The sequence below is a fragment of the Cheilinus undulatus genome, linkage group 21, assembly GCF_018320785.1.
Source record: "Cheilinus undulatus linkage group 21, ASM1832078v1, whole genome shotgun sequence".
NCBI classification, from domain to species: Eukaryota; Metazoa; Chordata; class Actinopteri; order Labriformes; family Labridae; genus Cheilinus; species Cheilinus undulatus.
The window spans coordinates 12,218,064-12,244,660 of NC_054885.1; the positions used below are offsets into that span (position 1 = coordinate 12,218,064).

At 38.2% G+C, this 26,597-nt stretch overlaps 1 protein-coding gene across 2 annotated transcripts; it reads left to right on the forward strand.

Annotated features, from left to right (window-relative positions):
• Positions 1-5,292: 5,292 nt before the first annotated feature.
• Positions 5,293-25,385, forward strand: csf2rb (colony stimulating factor 2 receptor subunit beta). Of its 2 annotated transcripts, none has more exons than XM_041778395.1 (15): positions 5,293-5,406; positions 11,290-11,476; positions 11,844-11,961; positions 14,335-14,510; positions 14,588-14,742; positions 18,596-18,740; positions 19,021-19,153; positions 19,238-19,392; positions 19,671-19,804; positions 19,892-20,075; positions 21,079-21,175; positions 21,295-21,361; positions 21,463-21,542; positions 21,624-21,786; positions 23,684-25,385. In XM_041778395.1, the coding sequence occupies exons 2-15, from the start codon at positions 11,356-11,358 to the stop codon at positions 24,092-24,094; spliced, it is 2,139 nt and encodes a 712-aa protein (XP_041634329.1). In that variant the 5' UTR covers positions 5,293-5,406; positions 11,290-11,355; the 3' UTR covers positions 24,095-25,385. The 2 variants fall into 2 exon arrangements, with proteins under 2 accessions (XP_041634329.1, XP_041634328.1); XM_041778394.1 differs by having other exon boundaries at positions 5,294-5,406; positions 21,621-21,786.
• Positions 25,386-26,597: the final 1,212 nt, after the last annotated feature.

Here is a 26,597-nt window from a genome sequence, read left to right on the forward strand (position 1 = left end):
GCTACTGCGCTAACGTTGATGTCACGTTGACCACCAAACATGATGTTTACTAACGTTTATCCTCAAGTTGTCGGCTGTAAAAGTAAGAGTAACAAGTGTTTTAAATTTTCAGTTATTTTACGGTGTTGATAAATGTAAAAAAAAAAAAAAAAACTCTTTACTCTACTAATTACCATAAAAAGTAACTGAGTGACTGTAATGCGTTACTCCCAGCACTGATGGACACACAGGTTTGGTGTTGTATTGCACCACTCTGCTGCCTGTAGCAGTTAATACTGGTCTTTGAGAGTTGCTATCTGCACCGTTTGCCTTTTAATAGAGCTGTTTGGAACCTGATATTTTATTTTTCTGAAATTTTCATGAATGCAAATACAAACACGCAGGATCCTGTCTGCCTTGTGGAGATTCTGTAGCCCTTTTGCACGAGCTCTGTGGATTTTCCTCTCATTTACACAGGTTTTAATGCACAAAGCAGAACAGTTCTGTTTTAATGAGTGAGAGAAAATTATGATTATTGATAATTGTGAAAACTGTGAAAACCATTGTTTTGATAACTTTTCTGGACAGCACAGGTTGTGTTTTTTTGTTCCCATGTTTTCTTTGTCTTTTTAATGACAAAAAAATTGATGAATTATTTTCCATTGATAAGGATAAGACTCACTATATGAACTTCAAGCCAAATATTACCATAAAGTAGAAAACAGATCAAATAGAATTAAACTAGATGCTTTAAATATTATAAATTATATACATATATATGATATTATAAATTATAAATTTTAAATATTGAATTTCCCTGTGGGGATAAATAAAGTTATTATTGTGTTGTATTGTATTTTTGTATAAAATAAAATGTTTGAAAGTGCTTTTGCTCCTGTGTTAGCCTGTAAATAATATCATCGTGTTAATTGACTGAAATAAAAAAATCTGACTGAAAATGTCTCTATTCTAAAAGATAGAAATGTAGAAACATTATCAACACAACACATAAAAATAGATCAGAACAGTGTTGATCAAAATAAAATCCATCTGACATTGATTCTTTGTCATGTTAGAGTGCTCCTGAAAGTCATTCATATTCTGTTTTTATTTCTGTAATAATAGGTTAGGTTTAAAGGGGAAACATGGATTTAAATGTCATGTTAATATAATTACTATTACCTATATGTAAATATGATTGTTTTCATGTTCGTGTGTTTACTTTTTTAACTATCATGGATTAAAATAGTACTTTTTTTTCTAAACCATTGGTTCCCAGCCTAGGGGGTCTGGGATTCAGTGGAGTATTTAGCAGTTTTGGGGTCCCAGGTGAACACATGCAAAGTCTTATTAATCAAAAAAAGTCCTACTCTTAACTTGATGTAAAACCAACAGAAAAGGATTCTTTATCAATGTTTTAACAGAAAATGTCTAGGTGGATTTCAAAATGTATATCTGGAGACTCTTAATGCACATCAGGTTACTAAATTTGCTTCTCTTTTTTTTTTTCTTTTTTTTTTTTTTTACAAATTGATACAAATGTTGAATAAAAATATGATATAAAGTGTAAAGTGATGCATAAAATAGTCTTAAGTATTAAGTATTTCCAGAAAATATACATGAATACGAATATAAAGTATAAAGTTTATTTAAACAAGTTTAAAAACAGTTGATCAAAAAATCTGTACATTTAAGAATTTACTCAAAGAAAAAAATAAATATTTTAGTTCTATTTTGGATTTTTTTTTTTTTTTTTTTTTGTTCATGTGTTACCGATAAAACTATTCAAAAAATGGCCAAATATATTTATTTATATATTTCTATAATATTTATTGAAGAATAGTTGATAAAATAATTATGATTTTATAGATTTCACAATTGTCATATTTCATGCTTTTAATGAGTGTGTAAACCCCTTTTAAAGAAGACAGAATGGAGCAGGATTGCCCTCTGTTGCCTAATGGTAAAGTCCGTCCCTGCTGGGACGCCCTAAGGTGGGATCTCAGGGTGGCAGTGAGGCTCTGTCTGCTCTGAGGTGGACATAATTAGATTTTTGCATATAAACAAAAATCATGGTAAGACACAATAGATGTTTATACAAAGAGCTCTTCCTAGTGTGCCCTGTTTTCTTGAGGTTTACTCAATAAAGCAATTCAGTGTTGATTTTTGACAGCGATGTTTATTATCATTAATAGTATTTCTCTACAAATCTATCTTTCATATATGTTGTTTTAGGTAGGTGTGTGCTTCGTTATTTGTGTGTGCTCCTCTGTGTGTGTTTGAACTGTGTTTACATGTGGATCATTGTTGCTTTTGTTGTTATAACTTGTGACTGCGGTGGCAGCTGTGTGTGCAGCATTGAAAGACTAATGTCGAGTGTTGTATCCTATCTGTGTGTGTGATTGAAGTTTAGAAGGTTTTTTTTCCCACAGATTCAAATGTCAGAAGTGTCATCTGTTGACAGAGTTTGGGGAATTTTCTCTTGACAGTAAATCAGTGGTGGGCGGATGAACTTTAGTGAACTTCAGGTGGTTCAGCTACTGTTTACGTGGGTACAGTTTCCCAACTCATAATGTTCAAATGAATCAATCCAGTCTATTTTTAGAATCTACTTTCACTTTAATTATGAGAGGTTCAGTGAAATCAGTTTATTAGATGAACTAATGAAGGCAGCTCCAGTCAGTGAATATTCTCTACAGTGACAATAAGTTCTTTTCATTCTTACATAAAACTGAGGTGATTTGAGTTTTATACTGCACCATGAAATTTCAGAGGTAAACAGATCTGCCGGTCAGTTTTAGTCTTTAGATGAAATGGCTTTGAGTTTTAGTCACATTTTGTCATCAATAACCTTTATAGTTTTAGTCTAGATTTGGTCATAAAAGACTACATAAAAAGTCCTCACATTTTAGTCCAAGCATTTATTCTCTTAGCTGAATCTGGTCCCTGAGAGGCAGAATAGATGCATTGTGTTTTGACAGATTTAATCACAGTGGAGAAACATCATGGATTTTGAACGTCAGGCAAAAACTAAATAACATTTTAGTCCAGTTTTATTTATATATTTATTAAATGTTTATTTGTATAGGGACAAGTATGAAGCAAGTAAACCGTTGCCACACACTACAGCATTTGTAGCTTGAGCTAATTTGCAATCCCCGTCCCTAGCTGGGCTTTTAAAGTATATAAAACTCCCAAACACACACAAACAGTCACATTAAAATGGCAACAAATTCACACAAAGCAAGCACAACATCACAGAGGCGAAACACAAAGACGTAAGATACATAATCACACAATGGCACAAAGTTAGAAAGGAAGTTCATAATCATCCACGACTGCAAGACTGAGTCCTCTTTAAAAACTGCTTAAATCCAGGGGTGCAGTGGCTGAGTGGTTAAGGTGTGCGCCCCATGTATGCAGACGGCCTGGGTTCGAATCCAGCCTGAGGCCCTTCACTGCCCTTTGCTGCATGCCTCTCATCCCTGTTTCTGACTCTATCCAATAAATACCCCAAAAAAACTGCTTCAGTCCAAGTTTAAAATCATCCAAGTCTGGATCAAGTTTGAGCTCTGCTGGTAAAGCGTTCCACATTTTGACCCCCTGAACAGAGAACGCCGTTTGTCCCAGTGAGGATTTAAAAAACGGTACATTACAGTCTCCATGAGACACTCCACGCGTTACAGAGCCGATGCTCTGAGAGGAACAATGAGGTGACTGAGCACCTGGGGGGCCTGATTATTTAAACATTTATGAATTAGTTTCAAGTTAGCAAATTTAACAAAATTATCAAAACTTAACATATTCAGTTTTTTAAGAATATGGCAGTGATGTGATCTTATTGGCTTCCTATCTAGGACTTTAATCGCTCTGTTGTAGATCATCATTATGGGTTTGATTGTTGTAGGTGCTGCGTGTGACCAGGAGGTTATACAGTAGCTAAGGTGAGAGAAAATCATAGTGTGCATAAAAACATTTGCTGCATGAAATGGTAAGCAGTCTCTTAAAAGCTTAAATGTGTAAAGGTTTGCTTTAACAGCTCTACAAGCCATTTTCACATGCTTCTCAAATTTAAGATTAGAGTCTAACTAGAGACCAAGATACTTTATTTCCTGAACCTGCTCGATAGACTGTCCACTGATTTGAAGATTAAGCTCATTAGTTTGGACTGGTGACCGGGCCCTGGTAGAAAAACAAATTATTAAAAAAAATCATTTAAAAAAAAATCTATTTTTGGCTCTCTTAGTCTAGTTTTTCCTCACGGAAAAAAAGGCTGTGGAGAAATATTGTTAGCAAGAGTTTTTGTGAGGAAATAATCACTGTAGTGTTGATTGGCAAACAGAAAAAGCGCCCGCCCCCAGGTTTGATGAGGCCTCCCCCACTTGGAGGAAAGTTCCGCCCTCCTCTACTGATCCTCTCAGCTACCAGCTGAGACGCTGGTTAGCTCAGTGGGTTACCCTGCCGACTGCAGTCTGGGAGGTTGATTTGATGTTTGAATCCCAAGGTAGGTCCTAAACTTTGGATAAAAGTGTTTGTAACATCAGGAGTGCTGCATCTATATCTTGAGAGGGGTGTGGTCAGGGGCGGAGTCAGACAGCCAATTACCATTTAAAGCCACAGACAATGAAACATTCTGAGAAGGGCTGAAACAGAGGGGTTTTTACACATGCAGAAGTCCGATACTGGACTTTTTTTCAGTCACAAACTTTACAGGCATGTTTTGGGGACCTCTGAGACCAATATTAACTTGTCTTAAAAAAGGTAAAATATGTCCCCTTTAATGAATTATGGGCCTCCAGATTTTTTTTAAATTCTGGTACAATTCAAGTTAAAATCTGATTTATCTTGCTTGTGGGAGCTTTTTGCTATATTAAGGATCTCTTTTTTTTAAGTGTTGGCTCTTTTGATGTCATCAACCATTAAAATAACAGAGATTGTGATATTTCATAACACTGAACATTCTGACAGCCTTAGAGTGATGTGAAACTAAAGTATGTATCCTCTGAGAGAGCAACTAGAAATGTTGGATCACACGGAACAGAAAATGTACGATCAGTCCAAGAAAGCGTCACGTATTTTTACTGTAACGCCTTTTATTGAAGTGTTTGAGGGATAAATATTGTCCAAATAGAAGTGGCATGTTTTGTTTTTTTTTTTAAAGCGTAACTTTCTACACTCCAAAATCAGCAACATAACTTCCTGAATAATGAACATTTATCAGACGAACTTCTAAAGCCTTCAACGTTTTGAACCACCATATTAGGCTGTGGTTGAAGAAAAGTCATGAAATGTGCACAATAAAAAGAGGAAACTGAAGTCATTTCAGAGGAAACTCCCACAGAGCTCTCAAGAGCTGGTGAGGAGTGCATTCACAAGAAGGAGGCCCTGACGGAGGGACGAAAGGAAGCCAAGTCTTAATCATGGGAGGTAAGAAACTGTGGGAGTTACTGTGTGGGGTTTAGAGGACGCACTGTCAATACAAAAATATAAATACCAAAGCTTAAATAAGTGAAAAAATCCATATTAATGCTGCTATCTTTAGAACACCATGAGATGTCTTATCTTATCTTATCTTGTTGTTCGGATGTGCTGAGTGATGAAATCCTGTGACTTGGACTTACGGAGAAATTTCTTAGAGGCACAAGAGTTGTGTAAGACGATGACGCTCAGGGAAAAATACTGAATGAAAGCGAGCAGGCTTTGTTATGATTTCAGTTTAAATATTTGTTTGAGTACAAAGAATAGACGACCTGAGTACCAAATACGGGATAATTTCTGTTTTTTAATGAACAAAACTTGCATGCAAATTCCTGCACACTCTAAGTACACAAATGTGTCGCTATGGTTTCAGTATCAAAACATTGCCAACGCGTTGGTGCAATTTAGACCAAGTTGTCTTTCATGTGAAATTCTGCAGAAAATATGATGTACGATCAGACGTGTTTATGAGTCCAGTGTTGGTACTATCCATTTATGAAGGGGGAAAATAACAAAAACTCCACTATTGAAGTTTAGGTGATAATAACTCACATGAAATGAATAATCAAGTGATAAGAAATCTGAATTAAAAAGATGAAGTGATGATGTGTGAATTGATGCGATTAATTTGAGGTTGATTTGATAAAGAATTGTCGCATTTTGATGAAGAAAAGTGGCAAATATGATCATTGTGATTGTTTTTCATTTGTACACTTATCATTAAAAGCTCAAACGTTTTTATTTATCATTTAAGAAAAGAGGCGTCAAATTTAAAAGTCACAAAATGTGGTGATAGAAATGACAAGGCCATAGAGGGGATAAAGGGGAGAGCTTTCTGGGGCTCGCTGAGCAAAATCATGGACCACTGTAAATCCGTCATAACCATGTCTATTTTTATTCTCCTGAATTAAAACCCCTTTATCAAAGCAGCAAATGTTGTTTTTAGTCTTTTGAGCCATTGTATATATCAATTTTAAGAGAAAGAGAAACAGATTTAAGTGTGTTAAACTGGCTAAACTGGGTTAAATTGGATTTTTAAAGTAGCAGAGATGGTAAAGTGGTACAAATTTGATAAAATTGGCAAAAAAGTGGCAAACAAAGTGGTAAAAACAGGCATGCAAAATGGTAAAACACTGGCAATACTAGCTTAAATGTGGCAGAAATGGTGAAAAAGGATTAAAAAGTGGGATAACTGAGGCAGAAATGAGTTAAACTGGCAAAAATGGGCACAACAAATAGTGAAATGTGGTTAAATGGGGTTAATAGTGGCAATAATGGGTCAACAGAGGCAACGATAGGCAGAAAGAAGCAAGAACTGGTCTAGAAGTGGCAAAAATAGGTTGATAGATGAAGAAATTGGAGGAAAATGTAGTGAAATGAGATGAATTAGTGGCAGAAATTGGCTGAAAGTGGAAAAAAAATGGTGTGAAAAAAATAATGAAAGCAGGTTAAAACGAGTAAACCTGGTATAAAGTGGTAATGGATAACTGGGTAAAAAAAGATGCAAAAATTTTGCAAAATTTATGAAAAATGGCAAATAATATGGGCAAAATTGGGTAGAGTTGTCAAACAGAGTCAAAAACAAATACTTTCAACCTGAGAATCTGGTAAACCTCCAAAATGAGGGAACTGTCGGCCCTCTACTGACATCTAAGAAAAGCCAAGCCCCCCCTAGAACCCCATTTAGGAAAATTAAACATCTATTTTATTTGTCGTCCTTGTCATATACTATCAGTTAGTAAATACACAACTTTTTTACCTGAAAAAAAACCCAAATTTTTCCCCAAAATCTTGACTTTTCTGCTCATAAATTAACGGATTGTGTTTCTTATAATGATTAAGCCCACTTCACTCTGTCAGACAGGTTAATTTAGGTGATTTCTAGATTGAACAGGTCTGGCTGTAATCAAGCCTGAGTGTGGCTGGTGAAATGAAACTCAGCTTTCCAAAGAATGTGGTTGATCACGTTAATTCATGATTAAACAAGAGAGGGTAATTCCTTTTTTACATGGGGGCCAGGGAGGCTTGGATGGCTTTTTCCCCTTTGTCTTATATTAAAATTTGTTTGATGATCTGAAACATTCAAGTGTGACAAATACGCAGAAAAATATTACACATAGTTTCATATTTATGTATGTACCCTGACATTATATATACAGTTGAAACCAGAAGTTTACATACACTATATAAAAAGGCACATAAACTTTTTTTTCTCACCGTCTGACATTAAATCAGACAAAATAGATGGCATCATTAGGAAAGAACATTATGTGGAAATACTGAAGCAACATCTCAAGACACCAGCCAGGAAGTTAAAGCTTGGGCGCAAATGGGTTTTCCAAATGGACAATGACCCTAAGCATACTGCCAAACTGGTTACAAAGTGGCTTAAGGATAACAAAGTCAATGTTTTGGAGTGGCCATCACAAAGCCCTGATCTCAATCCCACTGAAAATTTATGGGCAGAGCTGAAAAGGCATGTGCGAGCAAGGCGGTCTACAAACTTGGCTCAGTTACACCAGTTCTGCCAGGAGGAATGGGCCAAAATTCCTGCAAACTATTGTGAGAAGCTTGTGGAAGCATATCCAAAACGTTTGACCCAAGTCATACAGTTTAAAGGCAATGCTACCAAATACTAATGAAATGTATGTAAACTTCTGACTCTCAAGAAAATAATAAAAAAAATGTCTAAAAAATTATCTCTCTCATTATTCTGGCATTTAGCAAATAGAAATAATTTTGGTAATCCTAATTGACCAAAAACAGGAAAAGTTTAATCTGATTTAATGTTAGACGGTGAGAAAAAAAAGTTTATGTGCCTTTTTATATAGTGTATGTAAACCTCTGGTTTCAACTGTACATATTTAACATTTACGTCAGCTCCTGGCATTCTGATCGCTGGAGTTTCCCGACACAAGCTTCTGTAAACAGTGACTACAAAAGGTGCAAATTAAGTCTGTCATGCCTGAGAAATTACAAAATCCCCCTCTGTTTATTTATCAAGCAACTTCAGTTGTCACACCTCTGCTTGGTCTTCGTCACTTTACTTCTTCTTTCTAACGCTGCATATTTCAGCATAATGTTGGACGTGCAGCAATAATAAAAACAACATTTCTGGCTTTGAAAATAATTTTTATTATTCTATTTCTGTTGGAACAGAAATGGTAAAGGTACAAAACTGCTGTACTCAAGTAAAAGCACAGTTACTCTGGTTAAAATCTTACTTCTACTAATTAAAGGAACAATAAATCTACTCAAATAAAAGTAAGAAGTATTTACTTTAAAGTTTAGCAAGAGAAGTTACTGAGGAGTGGCGCACTAATGATCTTTCCTTATTGGCTAGAACAAGAGAACAGATCTCCTATAAGAAATTAAAACACACCACAAAATTGACAGCGTTAGTTAAAGTCATATAGAGTTAAATTTTACACTTGAGTAGTGTTTATATTCGTCCACACCATGCACAGTTAAACTAGTCTTTTGAATGTGAAATATTTCATAATATGAATAGCTGCAGTAACTCAAAGAACAAAACAGAGTCAACCTCATATTAAGTTAATGCATACTGATGAAGAATATGCAGGAACTCTAAGCCGGGGGATAACTCACATCAAAAACAATAAACCATGACCCACATATAAAACAGATCTGAACACTGGGGGATCAACACTGTCAATTAACTCTGAAAATGAAGACCATTTCACTCAAATGGAGTTCAAATAATCTCTGAAATGTTAACCCTGAGATATCAACACAACAGCCGTTTAAGGATGTGATGTGGAACATTCTCTCATTATGTGCTACTTTGTCAGAGGTGGAAAAGTACAAGAGTACTGTATTCAAGTAAAAGCAAAAGCAAAACAAAACACACAATAATCATTTCTCAAGTAAATTGAACTGGTCTTATATTTTTCTTTTGTTATTAAACACTGTGATTTTTTTTATCTCATATACCGAGCACCTTTTCGCTCCACATAGGGCCAATCACTCTTGAGAAAAAAATTGTTCTTAAACCCCTCTTATACATTTTTAAGAAGATTCTAACATTCACCAAAATATTCCAATCTGATTTGTTCTGATTAGCAAAAACAAAATCTAATAACACTCCAGAGCATTCTTACCGACATTTCAGTGCTGCTATGACAGGATAAAATCATTCATTTTGCTTAAACAAGAATGACATGTAAAATATAGTTGTGATTATATCTCACCTCATTTTTTCATTGTTGAATTTATTCATACTTTGTAATATTTATTCATATGAAAAATATTATATGTTTAAATAATATGAACTAATACATCACTTAAATGGGGTCAAGATTTAACTCAAAACGGCAGTGTGTGATCTGATCTGAACTCAAATCTAGCACTTTTAGGAGTTTTATATTATGACTCATATTCAAAACAATTAAAACATATCTTCACCAAGCATTTGAATGTGTTTATATAAGACACGCCTTTGTATCCTTTTTGGCCAGCAGTGGTTTTAGCCTCGGAACTCTCCCAGCCTCTTTCTTATTGTCAAATCGTGAACACTGAACTTATCTGAGTCAAGCGAAGCCTACATGTCTTTCGAGGATGTTCTGAGCTCTTTTGTGACCTCCCGGATGAGTCATCTGAGTAATTTTCATAAGCTGTAAACTCCTGGGACGGTTTACCACTGTTCCAAGTTTTTCTCCATTTGTGGATAATGGCTCTTACTTTGGTTCACTGGGGTCCCAAAGCCTAAGAACTGGGTTCGCAACCTGTTCCAGACTGATAAATGTCAGTGACTTTGTTGCTTTCTTTAGATTGCAGCATGTTTTTTTTGTTTGTTCGTTTTTTTGTTGTTGTTTTTTTAAGATTGTTTTGTTTGTTGTTTCCACCTGCATGCCAGGTAAATTTGGATGGCTTTTTTTTCCTTTAATATATGAAATCATCATTTAAAAACTGCATTTTGTATTTGCTCAGGTTATCTCCGTCAATGCGTGGCAAATATGCAAAAAAGGGAAATCAGCAAGTGGGCCAATGCTTTTTAATAGCAGTGTTATTAAAGCTTCCTCTTTTGGCATCCTGTGGAGCGGGTCTACAACTATTTTAGAACTATTGAAATATTTCAAAGTATTAAAATTGCTTTGATGATATTGTATTTTGGACATTCCTGACTGTTTTCTGTGTTTCCACACCGCCCTGCAGTCTCATGTTTGTGTATGGGAATAAAAAGGGTGTTTCTCTATGCTAATCTGAAGAAAATCTAGACAATTTCTGAGGAAAATTCCTGATATTGCTTGACACATTTCTCCAGATAAGGTTCAGAACAACATGGTTGTATTAATAAAGCCATACCTGCTGTTTCATTGTCTTTATAATCTGCTCTCTACTGCATGGGAAAAATGCAAAAGTGACCACTTTCATGAGTAAATCATACTCTGAGACACACATGCAGGAAAAGGCTTTTTTTCCTGTTTGTTTTCCATATGGGAGGATTTCCAATAGCAGCCTTCTGTCTCTCTCTGTGGCCATCTGAGTACCCCTGAGGCCTTCTCTGCAGCAGCTTTGAGGGCGTGAGCATTTTCTGATAAATGCCAATGTGTATATTTTAACAAATTAATAAAACTGCTCATCTGTGTCAGCACTATTCGGTTTGTCATGTGACTGTATGTGCGTTTGCACACGTGAGAGAGAGCGATAAGAGGCAGGAGGATGTGGATAAAAACCCACAACAAGCGCACACTCAAAGAGGAACCCGATGTGTTGTGTGGTCATGACTCATTTCTTCTTTATTTCTAGTAAATGGACTAATTTCTGTCTCTCTGTCTGTCTGTCTCTTTCTATGTTCTCCTTCTATCAAAGACTCTGTGACAAAGTGATAAAACACAGCAGAGTTTCCAGAAGAATAAAGGGGGCACGTGGCCCTGCATGACTTCCACCAAAAGGATGCCTCTTCTCTGGGTTGCTCTTTGGTCGATGCTCCCTCCATTGGCTCTCCTCTCTAGTCTGGACACCTGTGTCATCCATGAGAGCAGCTCCTTTCAACATGGTGAGTCTCTTCAGTGTAGTTTTTGAAAATCAATCCTGTGAAATTTTCAATTTGAATTGATTGGATATGGCATCAGCATTTTACCCTAAAATCTGGATTATAGGTTATACTGGATTATAAGCAGTGGTCTGTTTTTGGGCCTCTTTCATAGTAAAAGAAAAGGTTTACACACTGCTTCAATTGCATTTTGTTCTTGTTCTTCTGAACAGTCTCTGGAATAACTGGAGATTTTGGATTGTTCTAACTACTTTACCTAAGTAAAACCTATCATTGTCTATAAACTAATTGGTAAAGAGTATATTTAGCACAAAAATGGCAGGTACTTCTTACCAGTTTTTAAGAACATTCTGTCTTCCCCCTTGCACAGAGTCTCTGTTGCTGAAATCTCTACACTGCCACAACGACTACAAGACACACGTCCACTGCAGGTGGAGGGAACACAGTGGGAGGGAGCTGGAGCTTTGGTTCAAGACAAAAAACAAAAAGTAAGAGCACATATTTGAAACATGTGGGTTATAATATGACAACTAGGGCTGCAAGCAGTGCTGAAGGACCCTCGCACCCCAGTGAACGTCAAGGTGTAAAGCTACCACTGGGTGCTAGCAAAAGAGTGAGCAGGGTGATCCTGTCAGGACCGCAAATGAATAAAAAAGAATGAGCATGTTGTACTTTATATATGATGTAGTACTGGCTATCAACACTAGGTGGCAGGATTACACCAATATGTAGGAGTGATTAGGGCAGGACTGATATTTTTAGCATGTTAATTTCAAAGAAGCTCGGACATCGTATTTTAGAGGTGTTACTGGCTTCTTACAGGAAGTGGCGCTACAGCAAAACCATAAGATTCACCTTTAAATGTGTATTGATCATACACTGAAATCTGAATAAAATGAGATGCAGCATATCACAGTTAATCTGGGCTTGCGCTGTGCAGTTTTCATCCAGTTCAGTAACGAATTTTGAGTCGCATGACTCACTTTGAAGTCAGGCCAACTTGGATCAGGGGTCATTTGTCGTGCTGTGTATATGGCATACGACGGCCAACCACAGCTACAGCTAAACAACTTTGGGGGATTGTTTTCCTTTGTAAACTGTCAGACAACATTTTAAATTACCATGCCAACAGCTGGAATGACTTTCTGATGCATCCCCCCATGATAAAAGAAATACACAAGCAGGAAATCTTCCTTGCCACGGGTCTGCAGCTGACATGGATAGTGATGCTGTTTGTGTGTGTGGGAGAGAGAGATAGCGGGAGAGAGAGAGAGAGAGCAAGAAGATATGACTGGAAACACTTCACCCTCAGTGTTTGAGACTTTTAAAAAGGAAACTGCGGATTTCTGTCACAGTCCCCCCTGACTTCACTCGTACAGTGTGAGCACTCAGGTAAGACCCAATCATCGGACGGTACCATGTGAACATGTAAATAGTTCGCCATGGGAGTGCATTGTAAGCAATTCAGTCACACAGTATGACTTGACATTCTGCCACGACTGTCTTATGGTCATATTGAAATGGCACAGTGTGTGCCCAGCTTTAGGCAAACTTCCTGTCAAACTGGCGAGATTTTGAAATGCTCGCCATTGGCAGTAAGGTGTCCTCTCATAAGACATGTCAATGTGCTGGACAAATAGTGATGTACTTTGATCAAAATCTGTGCTTGATAGGTTCAACTCGGTAATAGCAATAAAAATATGTCCCAATTGTGTCACTTTCTGGACATTTTATTTTAGTGGTGTTTCTGGCTTCTTACAGTAGGCAGCGCAACAACAAAAACTCAAATCTACCTTTATACAGATAGATAGAGGGGCAGTCCTTGATCATACACATGAAATATGAATGAAATCGGATGTTGCTTATGCGAGTTTGGCGTACTTCCTGTCAAATTGGTGAGATATTGAAATGTTCACAATCGGCAGTGAGGTGTCCTCTAATAAGAGATGCTAGTGTGGTGGACAAATATTGATGTATTCCTATCAAAATCTGTGCTTGATAGGTTCAACTTATTAATATACAAGGTAGATAAGGCCCAGTTGTGTCACTTCTTGGAAATTTTATTGTAGTTGTATTATTGGCTACTTACAGGGGCCCTACAGCAAAACTATAAAATTAACCTTTAAATGTGTAGAGGATTAGACCTTGATCATACATGTGAAATATGAATGAAATCAGATGTTGCATATGACAGTTAGGCAAACTTCCTGTTAAATTGGCGAGATATTGAAATGCTCATCATTGGCAGTGAGGTGTCCTTTTAACAGGACATGCAGTGTTGTGAACAAATATTGATGTGTTTTGATCAAAATCTGTGCTTGATAGATTAAATCTGGTAAGAGGAATATAGATGTGGCCCAGCTGTGTCACTTCCTGGAAATTTTATTTTAGAGGTGGCACTGGCTTTCTACAGTAGGTGGCACTACAACAAAACCATAGAGTTAACCTTTTAAATGTGAAGAGGATCAGACCTTGATCATGCATGTAAAATATGAGAAAAATCAGATGTGTCATATGAGAGTTAGGTGAACTTCCTGTCAAATTGGCGAGGTATTGAAATGCTTGCCATTGGCAGTAAGGTGTCCTTTTAACAGGACGTGCAGTTTTGTGGAAAAATAATGATGTGTTTTGATCAAAATCTGTGCTTGATAGGTTCAACTCAGTCATGGCCATGAAGATATGGCTCAGTTGTGTCACTTCCTTTTACCTAAAGGGGGCGCCATGATGAGATGTTTGTATGTGGGCGTGTTCATTGTGATAATGTCAGAAAGAGTAGAAGATCACAGAGTGATTTAAACTCACTCTGAGGTCGGTTTTCTCCGACTTTTCTGACCTACAATGCTGTGTTTGTTTCCCTGCAGTGAGCGGTGTGAGCCACACGGCGCCACAGATGAAGATGAAAGCGGGCACAGGATGGTCCAGTGCAGATACAAAACCCATGCTTTTGCCATCGGCATCAAACACACGGCCTTCTTCCTCGATAAGAAGACCCCCTGCTCACCTGTCCAGAGCAGGCTTCTGGATCTTTCTCAGCACTGTGAGTTTATAAGACAGTTAACTTTAATGTTAAAGGGAATTTTTTGAAGGAATGTCACAGCTTTAACTTCTTTACAGTGAGGACACGCACGCCAGTGAATGTGTCTACACAAGAAGCAGGAGATGAAGGCCAGCAGCTCAGCTGGTCCAGCCCTTACCCCTCCTCCTCCTCACTGAGTGAAAACATCACATATCAGCTCGGATACAGGATGGGCACAGAGGACAACTGGACGGTTAGTAAAAGAAAATGCTTTGGTGAATTTTGTTTCTGCACACGTGACTTAAACACTTCCTTGATTTATATTTAGTGATAAAAGTAAAGGCAGTTGGTGGTTGTCTTAAATCGCAGTGGAGACTTCCTCTGACAGGAAAACTGGTTCAGGCTCAGAACCCCTGGGGCTAAGTCAACTCTTGATGATACATTGAAGCCTATAAATAACTTTAGCATACTGAAAGTGAAAATAGGCATGAAATGGACGAGGCTACAGCCTCTCTAGTGGCTCACTCAGGCCGTTCTCATGCACAGAATTTACACTCTGCATGTCTAAAAATCATATAGCTCAGTTGATGGAGCTGGTACCTATAGTAAGAGACTATAATCCTCGTCCCACTGATCAATTCCCTGACCAAATCCTACCACTGTTTTGGTGCATATCTTTCCCCTCCATCTCTTTCCAGTCTGTCAAACAAAGCATTCGAGCAAGCGTTGGACTCGGTGAGTAGAGATGCCCTCTGGAGGATTCTGGGGCTCAGCAGGATCCCACATTCACTCATTCAGCTGATGTCTGACCTATGTTCTAGTACAGAGAGTGCTGTGAAATGTGTTGGCTCCATCTCTGACTTCTTCCCAGGGGTGCATCCTAATCCCTACGCTCTTCAGTACCTGTATGGACTGGATAATGGGGTGGTAGCGGGGGAAGCGAACTGTGGATTCACCAATGTCCACATCACCAACTAGACTGACTACGAGACTAGACTAGACTAGAGAGAACATAGATGTCTTCATGGGGGCTCAACTTGCTCAGTGAGGAGGCTAAAATGTTGGAAATGCATGTCCCTGGGACCAAAACAAAGATCCAGGCATTCAGGGATGCTGCCATCAAATCTGTGTCTGTGAGAGAGCAGTGATACTCAACGTTTTTAGCCCGCGACCCCCAAAATAAAGGTGCCAGTGATCAGGGACCCCCACTGCACCTGAAGGTGGTTGAACACAGCCATGCACTTTCAAGATAGTCACCTGCAGACAAGGTCACCCATAAGGTGGGTAAATGGGATAACTTAATGGGGCCCAGCCAAACCATGGAGGTCAGCAAAATCATGATCCATTAAAATATCCAAAAAATATCCTTTTTTTAAATCCTGTGTGTGGTAAATAGCCTTCTGAAAAATGTAAATCCCTTTTGTTGAGAAAAAAAAATTAAGATAGGTTAAAAATTGCTAAAATGGGTAAATAATGGCAAAAAAGTGGAAAAAGTGGTGAAACTGGATTTTAAAAGTAGCAGAAATGGGTTAGAAATGACAACAATTACATCAAAATGGTAAAAAAGTGGAAAAATGGGCATGAATAGTGGGAAAAAAATAGTTCAAAAGTGGCTGAAATGGCTCTAAATTGGCAAAAATGTGTGAAAATTTGATGAAAAAATTAAATTGAATTAAAAATTTGATATAAACCAGCAAAAAAAGGGCTAAATAAGAAAGAGAAAATAGGCAGATATTGGCAGAAATTGGTTGAACTATCAAAAATTGGCATATCAGATAGTGAAATGTGGGTAAAATGAAAAAATGTGTGTAAAAATTGGTAAAAAAAAAAAAAAAAAAAGGGTTTAAAAGTGGCAATAGGGGGGCCAACAGAGGCAACATTAAGTTTAAGTGGCAAGAACTGGTTTAAAGTAGCAAAAACAGGCAAAAAAAAGTGGTGGGAAGGGTTTGAAAATGGACAAAATAGGTGTTAAATTGCAAAAATATGTTCAAATTGATGGGAAAATTGATGAAAATTGGGTAATAGTGTAAATTTGCAACAGTGTAATTTGAAAAAATATTCTTAGTTTTTTTAAGGTAATCTGGGGACCCCCCTCTCAGTATCTTGTGAACCCCAAGGGGGTCCCGACCCCAAGGTTGAGAACCCCTGGTTGAGAGCAAGGTAGTTGTCGTGCAGTTCACCTGCCTTGGCAGGGTAATCCATTGCTTTGATAACTGGATTCGTACATAGGGCGATGGGTTTGCTGAGCAAGGTGATTTGGTGCTCCCAGTATCAGAACATGCAGACTTAAATCAGTGTCTCTTGGTCCTCCCGGTCTTACTAAACTCCTGTTACGCCGGAACACTGACTGATGGCCAGAGACTCCTTTATGACGTCTTCGTTTCATTTTTGGGTATGCTGTCACGACTGTGCCTGATCCAGCTCACTGGACTCTTCGGCTGCGCAGCCATGCTGTTGCAATGGATGCAGCATGTGGTTTTGTATTGTCTTATTGAAATATGCAAGGCCTATCCTGAAAGAGACGTTGTCTGGATGGGAGCATATGTTGCAGTAAAACCTCTATATCAGGGATAATCAACTGGTGGCCCACCCACCACATCTTCCCATCCAACCCCCAGAACATTATCAAATTCAAAACATGCAGAAGGAAAAAATACATTTGTCTTTTTTAATACTCCCTAAAGCAATAAACATAACTCCAAAACAATTATATATGAAACCATTTTATCACAAATGGCTTTGTTTCATCCATTTTTCAGAAATCCACCTGTCAGTCATTGTAAGCAAATATAATGCAGGTTAAACACTTTTATCAGTCTATTCTTTTTTGATCAAAACAGGCATTTTGGGAGTGCTATTTTCCTTCTTGGGTTTTTTCACTTACCACTTCACCGCATATTAGCATCAAACCCATGGATAGACAGCATGACAGCCACTTATATATTCAATTAAAATATCTCAATCACCCCATTGTGGCTGTCTGTGATAAATGGACTGATCTCAATGTTAGAGCCTAAAAAATACATGCACATGCAAGAAAATGAAAATATTTAAACAAAAATTCGTTAACTAGACCATTTGTTAAATTTCTTTAGTTTATTTGAGAGTTCGACCCCCCAAAAGTGCCTGACTAGGAAAAAGCTGGTCCTTGTACGAATGTAGTTGATGACCTCTGCTCTTTATACTTTTCAGCATTGATAGTGCCTTTCCAGATGTGTAAGCTTCCCATGCCATAGGCACCAATGCAACCCGATACCATCAGAGGCATAGGCTGTGGAACTGTGCACTGAAAAGAAGCTGGATACAAGCTAAATTTCCAAAAGGAATTTCAAATTTTGATTTATCTGACCAAAGAACAGTTTTCCATTTTGCCTCAGTACATTTTAAACTAGATCAAAATTGTAATTTCAGCTGGAATAGCGTGGGGATGCTGAGAGCTGAATTGAGGAAGAACTGCTGAAAATAAACAAAAGCACAAAAAATGGCTGAAAATAGCATAAAATAGCATAAAATGGCATAAAAGTAGCTGAAATTGGCATTCAATAGTTTAAAAAAGGATAAAATAGCTAAAAGTTGCCTTAAAATAGCTGAAAATAGCATTAAAATAGCTCATTTTGGCCTAAAAGTAGCAGAAAATTGCATTCAATGGCTGAAAAAGTATAGAAATAGCTGAAAATAGCATGAAAATAGCTATACTTTAAAATTTTAAAAAGTTAAAAATGAGAAAAGTCATAGCAGTCAAGTGACGAAGAAACTGAATTTATTTCAGTTCAAACAGTGTCGATACGACAAAGTATGAAGGAGGAGATAGCCGGCGCGGAAGAAGAATAATAAACAAAATTGTCTGGACGGATCCAGAAATTTTGTAAAGGATGCTTCACTACTGGGAGATAGGGTTAATGGCAGAGGTCTGCGCTGTCTGAGTGCTTTTCTAGTTTATGTTGTTTTTATGGGTTTTTGGGTTTTGGAAATCATTGCATTCTGTTTGTATTCACATTTTACACAGTGCTCCAGCTTTTTTGGAAATTAGCTTGTGTATAGCATAAGAGTAGTCATATCTTAATTACATTTTAACACCAACAAACATGTCTATTTTCTCTCTGCAGACTCTGAATACCACAAACACGAGCATCACACTGGGGAAGCAGCTGCTGATCCCGGGTCACAGGTATGAAGCCAGGGTGAGGGCCCGGGCCAGCAGGGGTCAGTGGAGCGACTGGAGTCCTGTGGTGACCTGGAAGACTGAAGACGGTTTGTCAGAATCATGACTTAGCATCTTTTTCAGCCAAAGTTTAAACAACATTAAGTCTCCTTTCTGTGCAACTTTTCCATTTTTGAGGAAACCATCTGGCTGGCATTTTTAATTTATTGGATCATTTTCACGCCAGAAGGGCCATTTCTTCTCCCTCTTTATCTCCCTTCTTCACATTTCTAATCTCCTCCCTCTGTTCATTTTTATGGAAGCTTTGGAAAATTTTAGAGCCTTGGGGATGTGGTTATTAGCTCTCTCTCTCTCTCGGTCTGGTTGTAGATGCTGGGTACTCTCCCAGTTTGCACTGTGTCCTGAATGGAGAGGAGGAGGTGATGTGTAGCTGGGAGGTGAGCAGAAAGGTGGATCACTTAATTTCCTACCAGCTGGCCTGTCGACGCGGCCAGACTACACTGTAAGTTGCATATGATGTGAAGAAATCACTGCTTATCGTTCGTGCTCTTATCTGGACTCCTCTTTTTTAACCCCCTGTGTCCAGGTCTGAGGGATGTTGCGTGAACAGAACGGTGACTACTGTCCTCAGCGGGACGGCGCTGAAGTTCAGCTGCTGGTTAACTGTCGCAGACCCTGAACATCTGCTGCTGGAGCTCCAGCCGACACGCAATGCCAAGATTTTTAAAGCCAACAAGCACAGTGAGTAGACGCGAGGAGACAGAGGGCAGAAAATTTGAGGAGCTTGAGTGGGGGAGGGGGTTGTTATGTTTCCTGCCATATTTAAACACACAATAGTATGACAGAACCTCTGCAGAAACACAGGACTCAGCAGCAGGAAGCTGTGGAGTGAGTGGGTGTCTCCACCTAGTGTCTCAGAGGTGCTACTGCATCCCTGTCAGTTTATCACCAAGATGAAAGCCAAACTGGGCTTTCTCAGTCATCCGACATGTTTTAATCATGTTTGCTGTGCTCTGCAGTTCGCCCAAAACCTCCACAGCAGGTGGTGGTGAAGGACAAAGGCAACAGCTGGACTGTAGAATGGACCAATCCAAGCCTACCCTCGGATCTAAATCTGAATTATCAGGTCTGCTATTACAGGCTAGAAGAAAAGGTGAGGAGGTCTAAACACGAAGCTCAATCACATTCATGACTGAAGAATTCATCCTCATACTAAATGTCTTGTTTCTTTCTTTCTCAGAGATGTGATGTCCCTGTGAATGTTTCTGGGGCCTCCATGTCCTGGAGCATCCTGCAGTCATCTCTGATACCGTCCCAGCTCTACAAGGTCAGGGTCAGATCGCTGGTCGACCCTGGAGAAGACTTCATGTATGAAGGAATCCCATCAGAGTGGACCAATCCCGTGGACTGGACCTCTCATGAAGGTAAAGCCCCGATTCCAAAAAAGTTGGGGCACTGTGTACAATGCAAATGAAACAGAATGCAATGATTTGCAAATCCCATAAACCCTTATTTTATTTACAATAGAACATAAACAACCTATCTGATGTTGGAACTAAGGTATTTTAACATTTCATGAAAGATTTAAGCTCGTTTGGGTTTGATGGCATCTCAAAAAAGTCGGGACAGGGCCATGTTTTCAACAACAGTTTGTAAAGGTCTCAGTGAGGAGACCAGTTGCAGCAGACTGTCTCATTCTAGTGGTCTAGCTGCTTAACAGTCCTGGGTCTACTTTGTGAGTTTTTTTTGTTTAATGATTCGCTAAATGTTTTCTACTTGTAATAGGTCTGGACAGCAGGTAGACCAGGTCAGCACTCCATTTTTGATTAATCTGACCACAGAACAGTTTTCCATGTTGCCTCAGTCCATTTTAAATGAGCTTTAGCTCAGAGAAGACATCAGCGTTTCTGGATCGTGTTCACATATGGCTTCTTCTTTGCATGATACAGCTGTAACTTGCATTTGTGGATGGTATGGCAAACTGTGTTGATAGATAGTGATTTCTGGAAGTGTTCCTGAGCCCATGCAGTGATTTCCAGTACAGAATCATGCCTGTTTTTATTGCTGTGCTACCTGAGGGCCCGAAAAATCCCAAGCATAAAATATTGACCTTTGGCCTTCTCCTGAAGGAGAATGTCTGCCCATCAGTTCATGACCTCAAATCCAAACAAACTCGGGTTATGCCGCAGGACAGTGATCTAAAATGCATGTCATTAAACAGGCTGTTCATACTCCAAAACACTCCATTGTGGCTGAATTAAAACAGTTCTGCAAAGATGAGTGGGCCAAAATTCCTTCACAGCTCTGTTAAAGACTCACTGTTGATTATTACAAATGCTTGCTCTCAGGTGTTTCCCTTAATAAAAGAAATCCCTTTATAAAGGTTGATTATAATAATCATACATTTTAACTTCTGTTTCCTGACAGCCACCTGGTCCCCACACACTCTGATCTATTGTTCCATTGGTGTGCTTGTGGCCATTGTCTTCCTAACACTCTACTGCACCATCCCAGCTTGTCGGAGGTACTTTAACAGTTAGAAACTTGAACTGAATTTCCATGGGAAATCTATTCTCTCTGAGCCATAAAAGCCATTTCATTTTAATAACGTGTCTTCACAATCTGTATTTCTGCAAACAATAGGAAGGTCCTTCTTTGGGTGGATTCAGTTCCATCTCCAGGAAAAAGTAAAATCCTGTCAGAATTCAAGGTGAGAATTGTTAACTTTATTTCCTATTACTGTATCAAGGGATTGTGCATATTGGTGTATTCCTATTTAATTGTGACAGTTATGTTTTTTTTTTCATTCAGTCTGCTACACACTGGACCTTTGTGCCGAGTGAAAACACATCCTTTTTCAAAGTGCAACACTCGGACAGCATGTCAACCTGGTAACACATCTCTGTCTCTGATAGTTTACTGACGATCTCCTGATGTTCATCAATAACTCTCTGGTCTGTCACCCTCAGCAGCTCCTCTCTTCCTTCACTGGAGCTCACCAAGGACACTGAAGGAACGTTTTTAGAGCAGGATGACGGTAGCGGGACCTGTGATAGTCCGGCTCTTACAGCTGAGACAGTGCAAGGCTCCGGCTTGTCTTCGATGAGCTTCAGCGGGCCGTACATCTTCTGTCAGGTCAGTTACAGGCACATTTAGTTTCATCTGTCTGATATCCAGGTGGAAAAAACAAAGTATGTCATTTAATTCAAGTGAGAGTCCATATGTGATCAGTTGGACCTGATTAGCAGATTGACTGAGTACATTTCCTAAGTTTCTCAAAAGGTCAAAGCAAATTCCCCCAAACAGCCAAAGAATTTTCATAATATTGCATACACATTTCCCAAATTTCCATGAAAATGCCTAAAAAGCTCTAAATAAAAATTCCCCGAAATACCTTAAAGACTTTCAAAAATTAGCAAGAAAATGCCAAGAACAAAATCTAAAGTCAGGGTCGTAACACAAATATCCTCTAAAAGTTCTTAAAATGTCTTGAAAAACAACAGAAAATCTCCCCGAGCATCCAAACAGATTCCCTAAAATAAAAATCATGTAGATTTCTGTGAATATTGTCGAAATTTTAAAGGATAACTCCCCCCAAATTCACAGTTACACTTACAAAATTTTACAAAAATGTTTCCCAGATTTCCATAGAATTTCTTAAAGTTTCAGAGCAAATCCCCCAAACTTCAAAAGAATTTTCCCCAAAAAATTACAAATACATTCCCCAAATATCCATGAAAATGCCTTAAAATGTCTAAAAGAAAATCAAAAATATCCAGACAAATTAAGAAACTTTCCATTAAAAATGCAAAAACAAAATCTAAAGTGATTTTACCCAAAGATGTCTTATTAAATTCCCAATAATGAACAGAAACATTCCCAAAAACTCAATGAAAACAATGGAAAATATCCAAACAAATCCCTTAAAATCAAAATCATGGAAATGTCCATTAAAATTATTGACGTGCTAAAGGATAGCTCCCCCAAATTCCCAAATGAATTCCCCAAAACTTAAAAATAAACATTCTGACACTCAAAATTTCAAAGAAAATTCCCCCAAACATCATGAGAATAGTTGCAAAAAAAATCCCCCCAAAATTTCCATGAAAATTGCAATAACAGAATCAAACAAAATCTTCCCCTAGAATTTCTTATCAGATTCCCAAAAATATACAAATACGTTCCCAAAAATGCCATGAAAACAATGGAAATTGCCCCAAACATGAACAAATTACAACAAACTTAAATCATGGAAATTTTCATGAAAATCCATGACATTTCAAGGCAAAGCTTCACCCAAATTCCCAAAAATGTTCAAATATATTTCCCAAATTTCTATGAAAATTTCTCAGGACAAATTCCCCAAAACAACTAAACAAATTTCCCCAGAAATACAAACACAATTCCCCAATTTCTATGAAAATCCTTGAAAAATGTCCAAGCAAATTCCCCAAAACATTCCAACAAATCTCCAAAGTTCCCATGAAAATGAACAAAAAAAAAAATTAAATAAAATTGAAACCTTATTTAACCCAAAGTTTTAATGAAACTCTCCTAAATATGCAAACATATCTCCAAAGTTTTCTTTTAAATCCTTGTAAATTTCCAAGCAGATTACCTTTACATACCTCGTTCCCTGTACGGTATAACTCGTGTTCAAACATTTACCTTCTAACTGCTCACTTAAGTCCTTTTCAGTCCATAACAAGTTCCTTTTTCTGTGGTCAGGTTCATGATGTAATCTTCAATGTAACTATAAATGTAACTGTATCCAAACAGGAAGTCCATTACCCAGTGGAAAAAGACAGTAGAAAAATCCCAAATTGCATAAACCAGTTCTAAATGCAAAATAGTGGAATTTTAAAATGTGCTAAAATGGATGCAATCAATCTCCATTAACTACAGAAATTCTGAGATTGATTGTGTTTAAAAATTTAATCTTTTCACAGCCCTAATAGATATAAAATGCATTTGCATGTGTGCATGTGCATGTGTTTAGCCATCTAAATGACTCTCATTGCTTCTGTGACAGAATTCAGACTCAAACGGGAACCCAGAGGATTTTAAGAGTGAAGAGAAAGAAGACACTGAGGAAACCCCTTCAGATGACTCTGTATCTCCACCTCCTCAGACTTTCACTCTGTTTGGGGATGGTTATGTAGATCTGCCCGGCCGAAGCATCTCCCACTCCTCACAGAATCTTCCATCTCACAGCGATGCAGCCACAAGCTCACAGAGACTTGACAGCAATGCTCAGGACCCAGAGTGTCCCGATACGTCACCGTGGCTAAAGCAGACGAACATCCAGGTGGGCCACAGTGAGCCCTCCAGCCACCTCCAAGCTCCGGCCTACACCTCAGTGACTTTCACTTCCTGGCCTCAGGAGGTCGTCTTACAAGCCTCTGGGTACTGCCACATCCCCACGGCTCACGTGAGCAGCTGAGTAGCATGGGGTCCAGTGGAAGAGTCCAAGAAACTGTTTACTGACTCCTTTTCCTTCCACTTTTACTTCACTTTGATGAAAAACATAAGCATCAAGCTCTGACTTACTTCGAACTACCCAATTCTGCCAGCACATATGTACATCCTGAATTCCAAAAAAAGTTGGGGCGCTGTGTAAAATGTAAAATGCAATTATTTTCAAATATTGCTTGTGATCTTCGGGCTGAGACAGCACTGCATTAAAAACAGGCATGATTGTGTATTGGAATCACTACATGGACTCAGGAACACTTCCAGAAATCACTGTCTGTCAATGCAGTTCACCATGTCATCCATAAATGTAAGTTACAGCTGTATCAGGCAAAGAAGAAGCTATATGTGGATACCATCCAGAAACACTGCCGTCTTCTCTGAGCCAAAACTCATTTAAAATGGACTGAGGCAACATGGAAAACTGTTCTGTGGTCAGATGAATCAAAATTTGATTTTGAAAACCACAGAAAACATGCCTTTATCAGGACACAGCTTAAAACCCTGCACGCTGATGGTATGGGGTTGCATAAGTGCTTATGGCATGGGCAGCTTACACATCTGGAAAGACATTATCAATGCTGAAAAGTATACAGAGGTCTGAGAACAACATATGCTACAATCTAGACACCGTCTCTTTCAGGGAAAGCCTTGCACATTTCAGCAACACAATGCAGAACCACATACAAAAGAGCCCAGGTGCTTAACCGGTCTGCCTGCAGTCCAGACCTTTCACCAACGGAAAACATTCGCCACTTCATAAACAAAAATCCTGCAAAGATGATGCAGGACTGCTGACCATCTAGAATCCTACTATGGTATGCTTTGGTCAGAAGGGGCATAAGAAATGGTAAGAATTAGCAGAAAGTTGCAAAAATGAGCTATAAGTGGCAAAACTAGGTTAAAGGGCAACAAGAAATGGCATGAATAGGCAAAAGTGTCAAAATAGATTATAAGGGGCAAAAACGTGTTTAAAAAGAGAGCCATAAATGGATTAGAAATGGCAAATATGGAGGAAGAGTTGCAAAAAATGGGTTAAAGATGTTAAAATGGAGAAAGCAGCACTAATGGGTAAATAGTGGCAAAAAAAAAATTGGGAAAAAATTATGGAAAAGAAGCAAAAATTGGTTAGAAGGGGCTTAAAGAAATTGCAAAAATGGGTTAAAAGGTGCAGTAAAGGGTTTAGAGTGTCAACAATTGAAAAAAAAAAGGGCAATAAGTGGCAAAAATGGAATTAGGGGAACGCTGGTTAAAAGTGGCAACAAGAAATGGCATAAATGGACAGCATTGGCAAAGCGGGTTACAAGGGGTCCCAAAAATTTGATAAACATGGATTAAAGATGGACAAAGAGTTGTAAAAACAGGTTAAAGTGGTGAAAAAATGGTGAAGATGGGTCTGATGGGTTCAAAGTGACAAAAAAGTGGCATTAATAGTGGTTGAATAGTAAATATTGGTTAGAAATTCCCACTGTGTTAAAAGTGGTAACAAGAAGTGACATAAATAGGCAAAAGTTGCATAAATAGGCAGCAGTGGTAAAAATGGTTACATAATGGGGCAAAAATGTGGCAAAATGGCACAAAATATAGATTAGAATATGCAAAAATGGAGAAATAGTTGCAAACATGGGTTAAAGGTGTTTGATAAATGTAAAAGGCAGCACTTCTAGGTTAAAAGAGGCAATAGTGGAGAAAAAGGGGCATAAATGGGTAAAAGTGACAAAGACATTGCAAAAATGGGTAAAAGGCTGCAAAAATGGGCAGCAAATATCAAAACTGGGTTAAAAGTAGTGACAAGAAGTGGCAAAACTTGGCAGGAAAAAGTGTTGAAACATGTTATAAATAGATGATTTCAATATCAGAACCCAATAACAGTTTGACATACTTTCCAGATCTGAAATGAAAAAAAAAACTTAGCCAGGATGCTAGCACCAATGCTACAAATCTAACACACATACTTTGATATCATCAATAAATCACAGCTGGTTAGGGCCCACCATGTGGGTTTTGTAGGGGGCCCGGCCAGTTCTGTGGGCAGACCTCTGTCTCTTTGTGCTGTCAGGTTTCTCAGGTCCAAACAGCACCTTTTTTTATTCAATAAGACTGTTTGGTTGAATATTTTTTAAATTTTGGGCAGGTTTTTATTTTACCAAGAAGGCAGGGGTGGTTCCTCAGGTTGGATCAGTTGAGAATTTCTATTTTAGAGAAGTTGAACAGCTTCCATTATGCTGGACACTTAAATACTTCCTGTTTCTCTAAGTTTGGAATCTTCCTAACCAGAAAAGACTTCTCAAACACACCCCTGAAGAATGTAATGGCCCTGTTGTTTTGTTCTCAGAAGAAGCTATAACTGTTGTTTTGTTTTAAGCCAGATTTCTTTTCTGTGTGTATAAAATACAATCTTGCTGTGCTTGATTGTGTATGTTTCTATGCTTGGACAAGTTAGATGCCTTACCAGTAGAGGGTAGTGTTGAGAT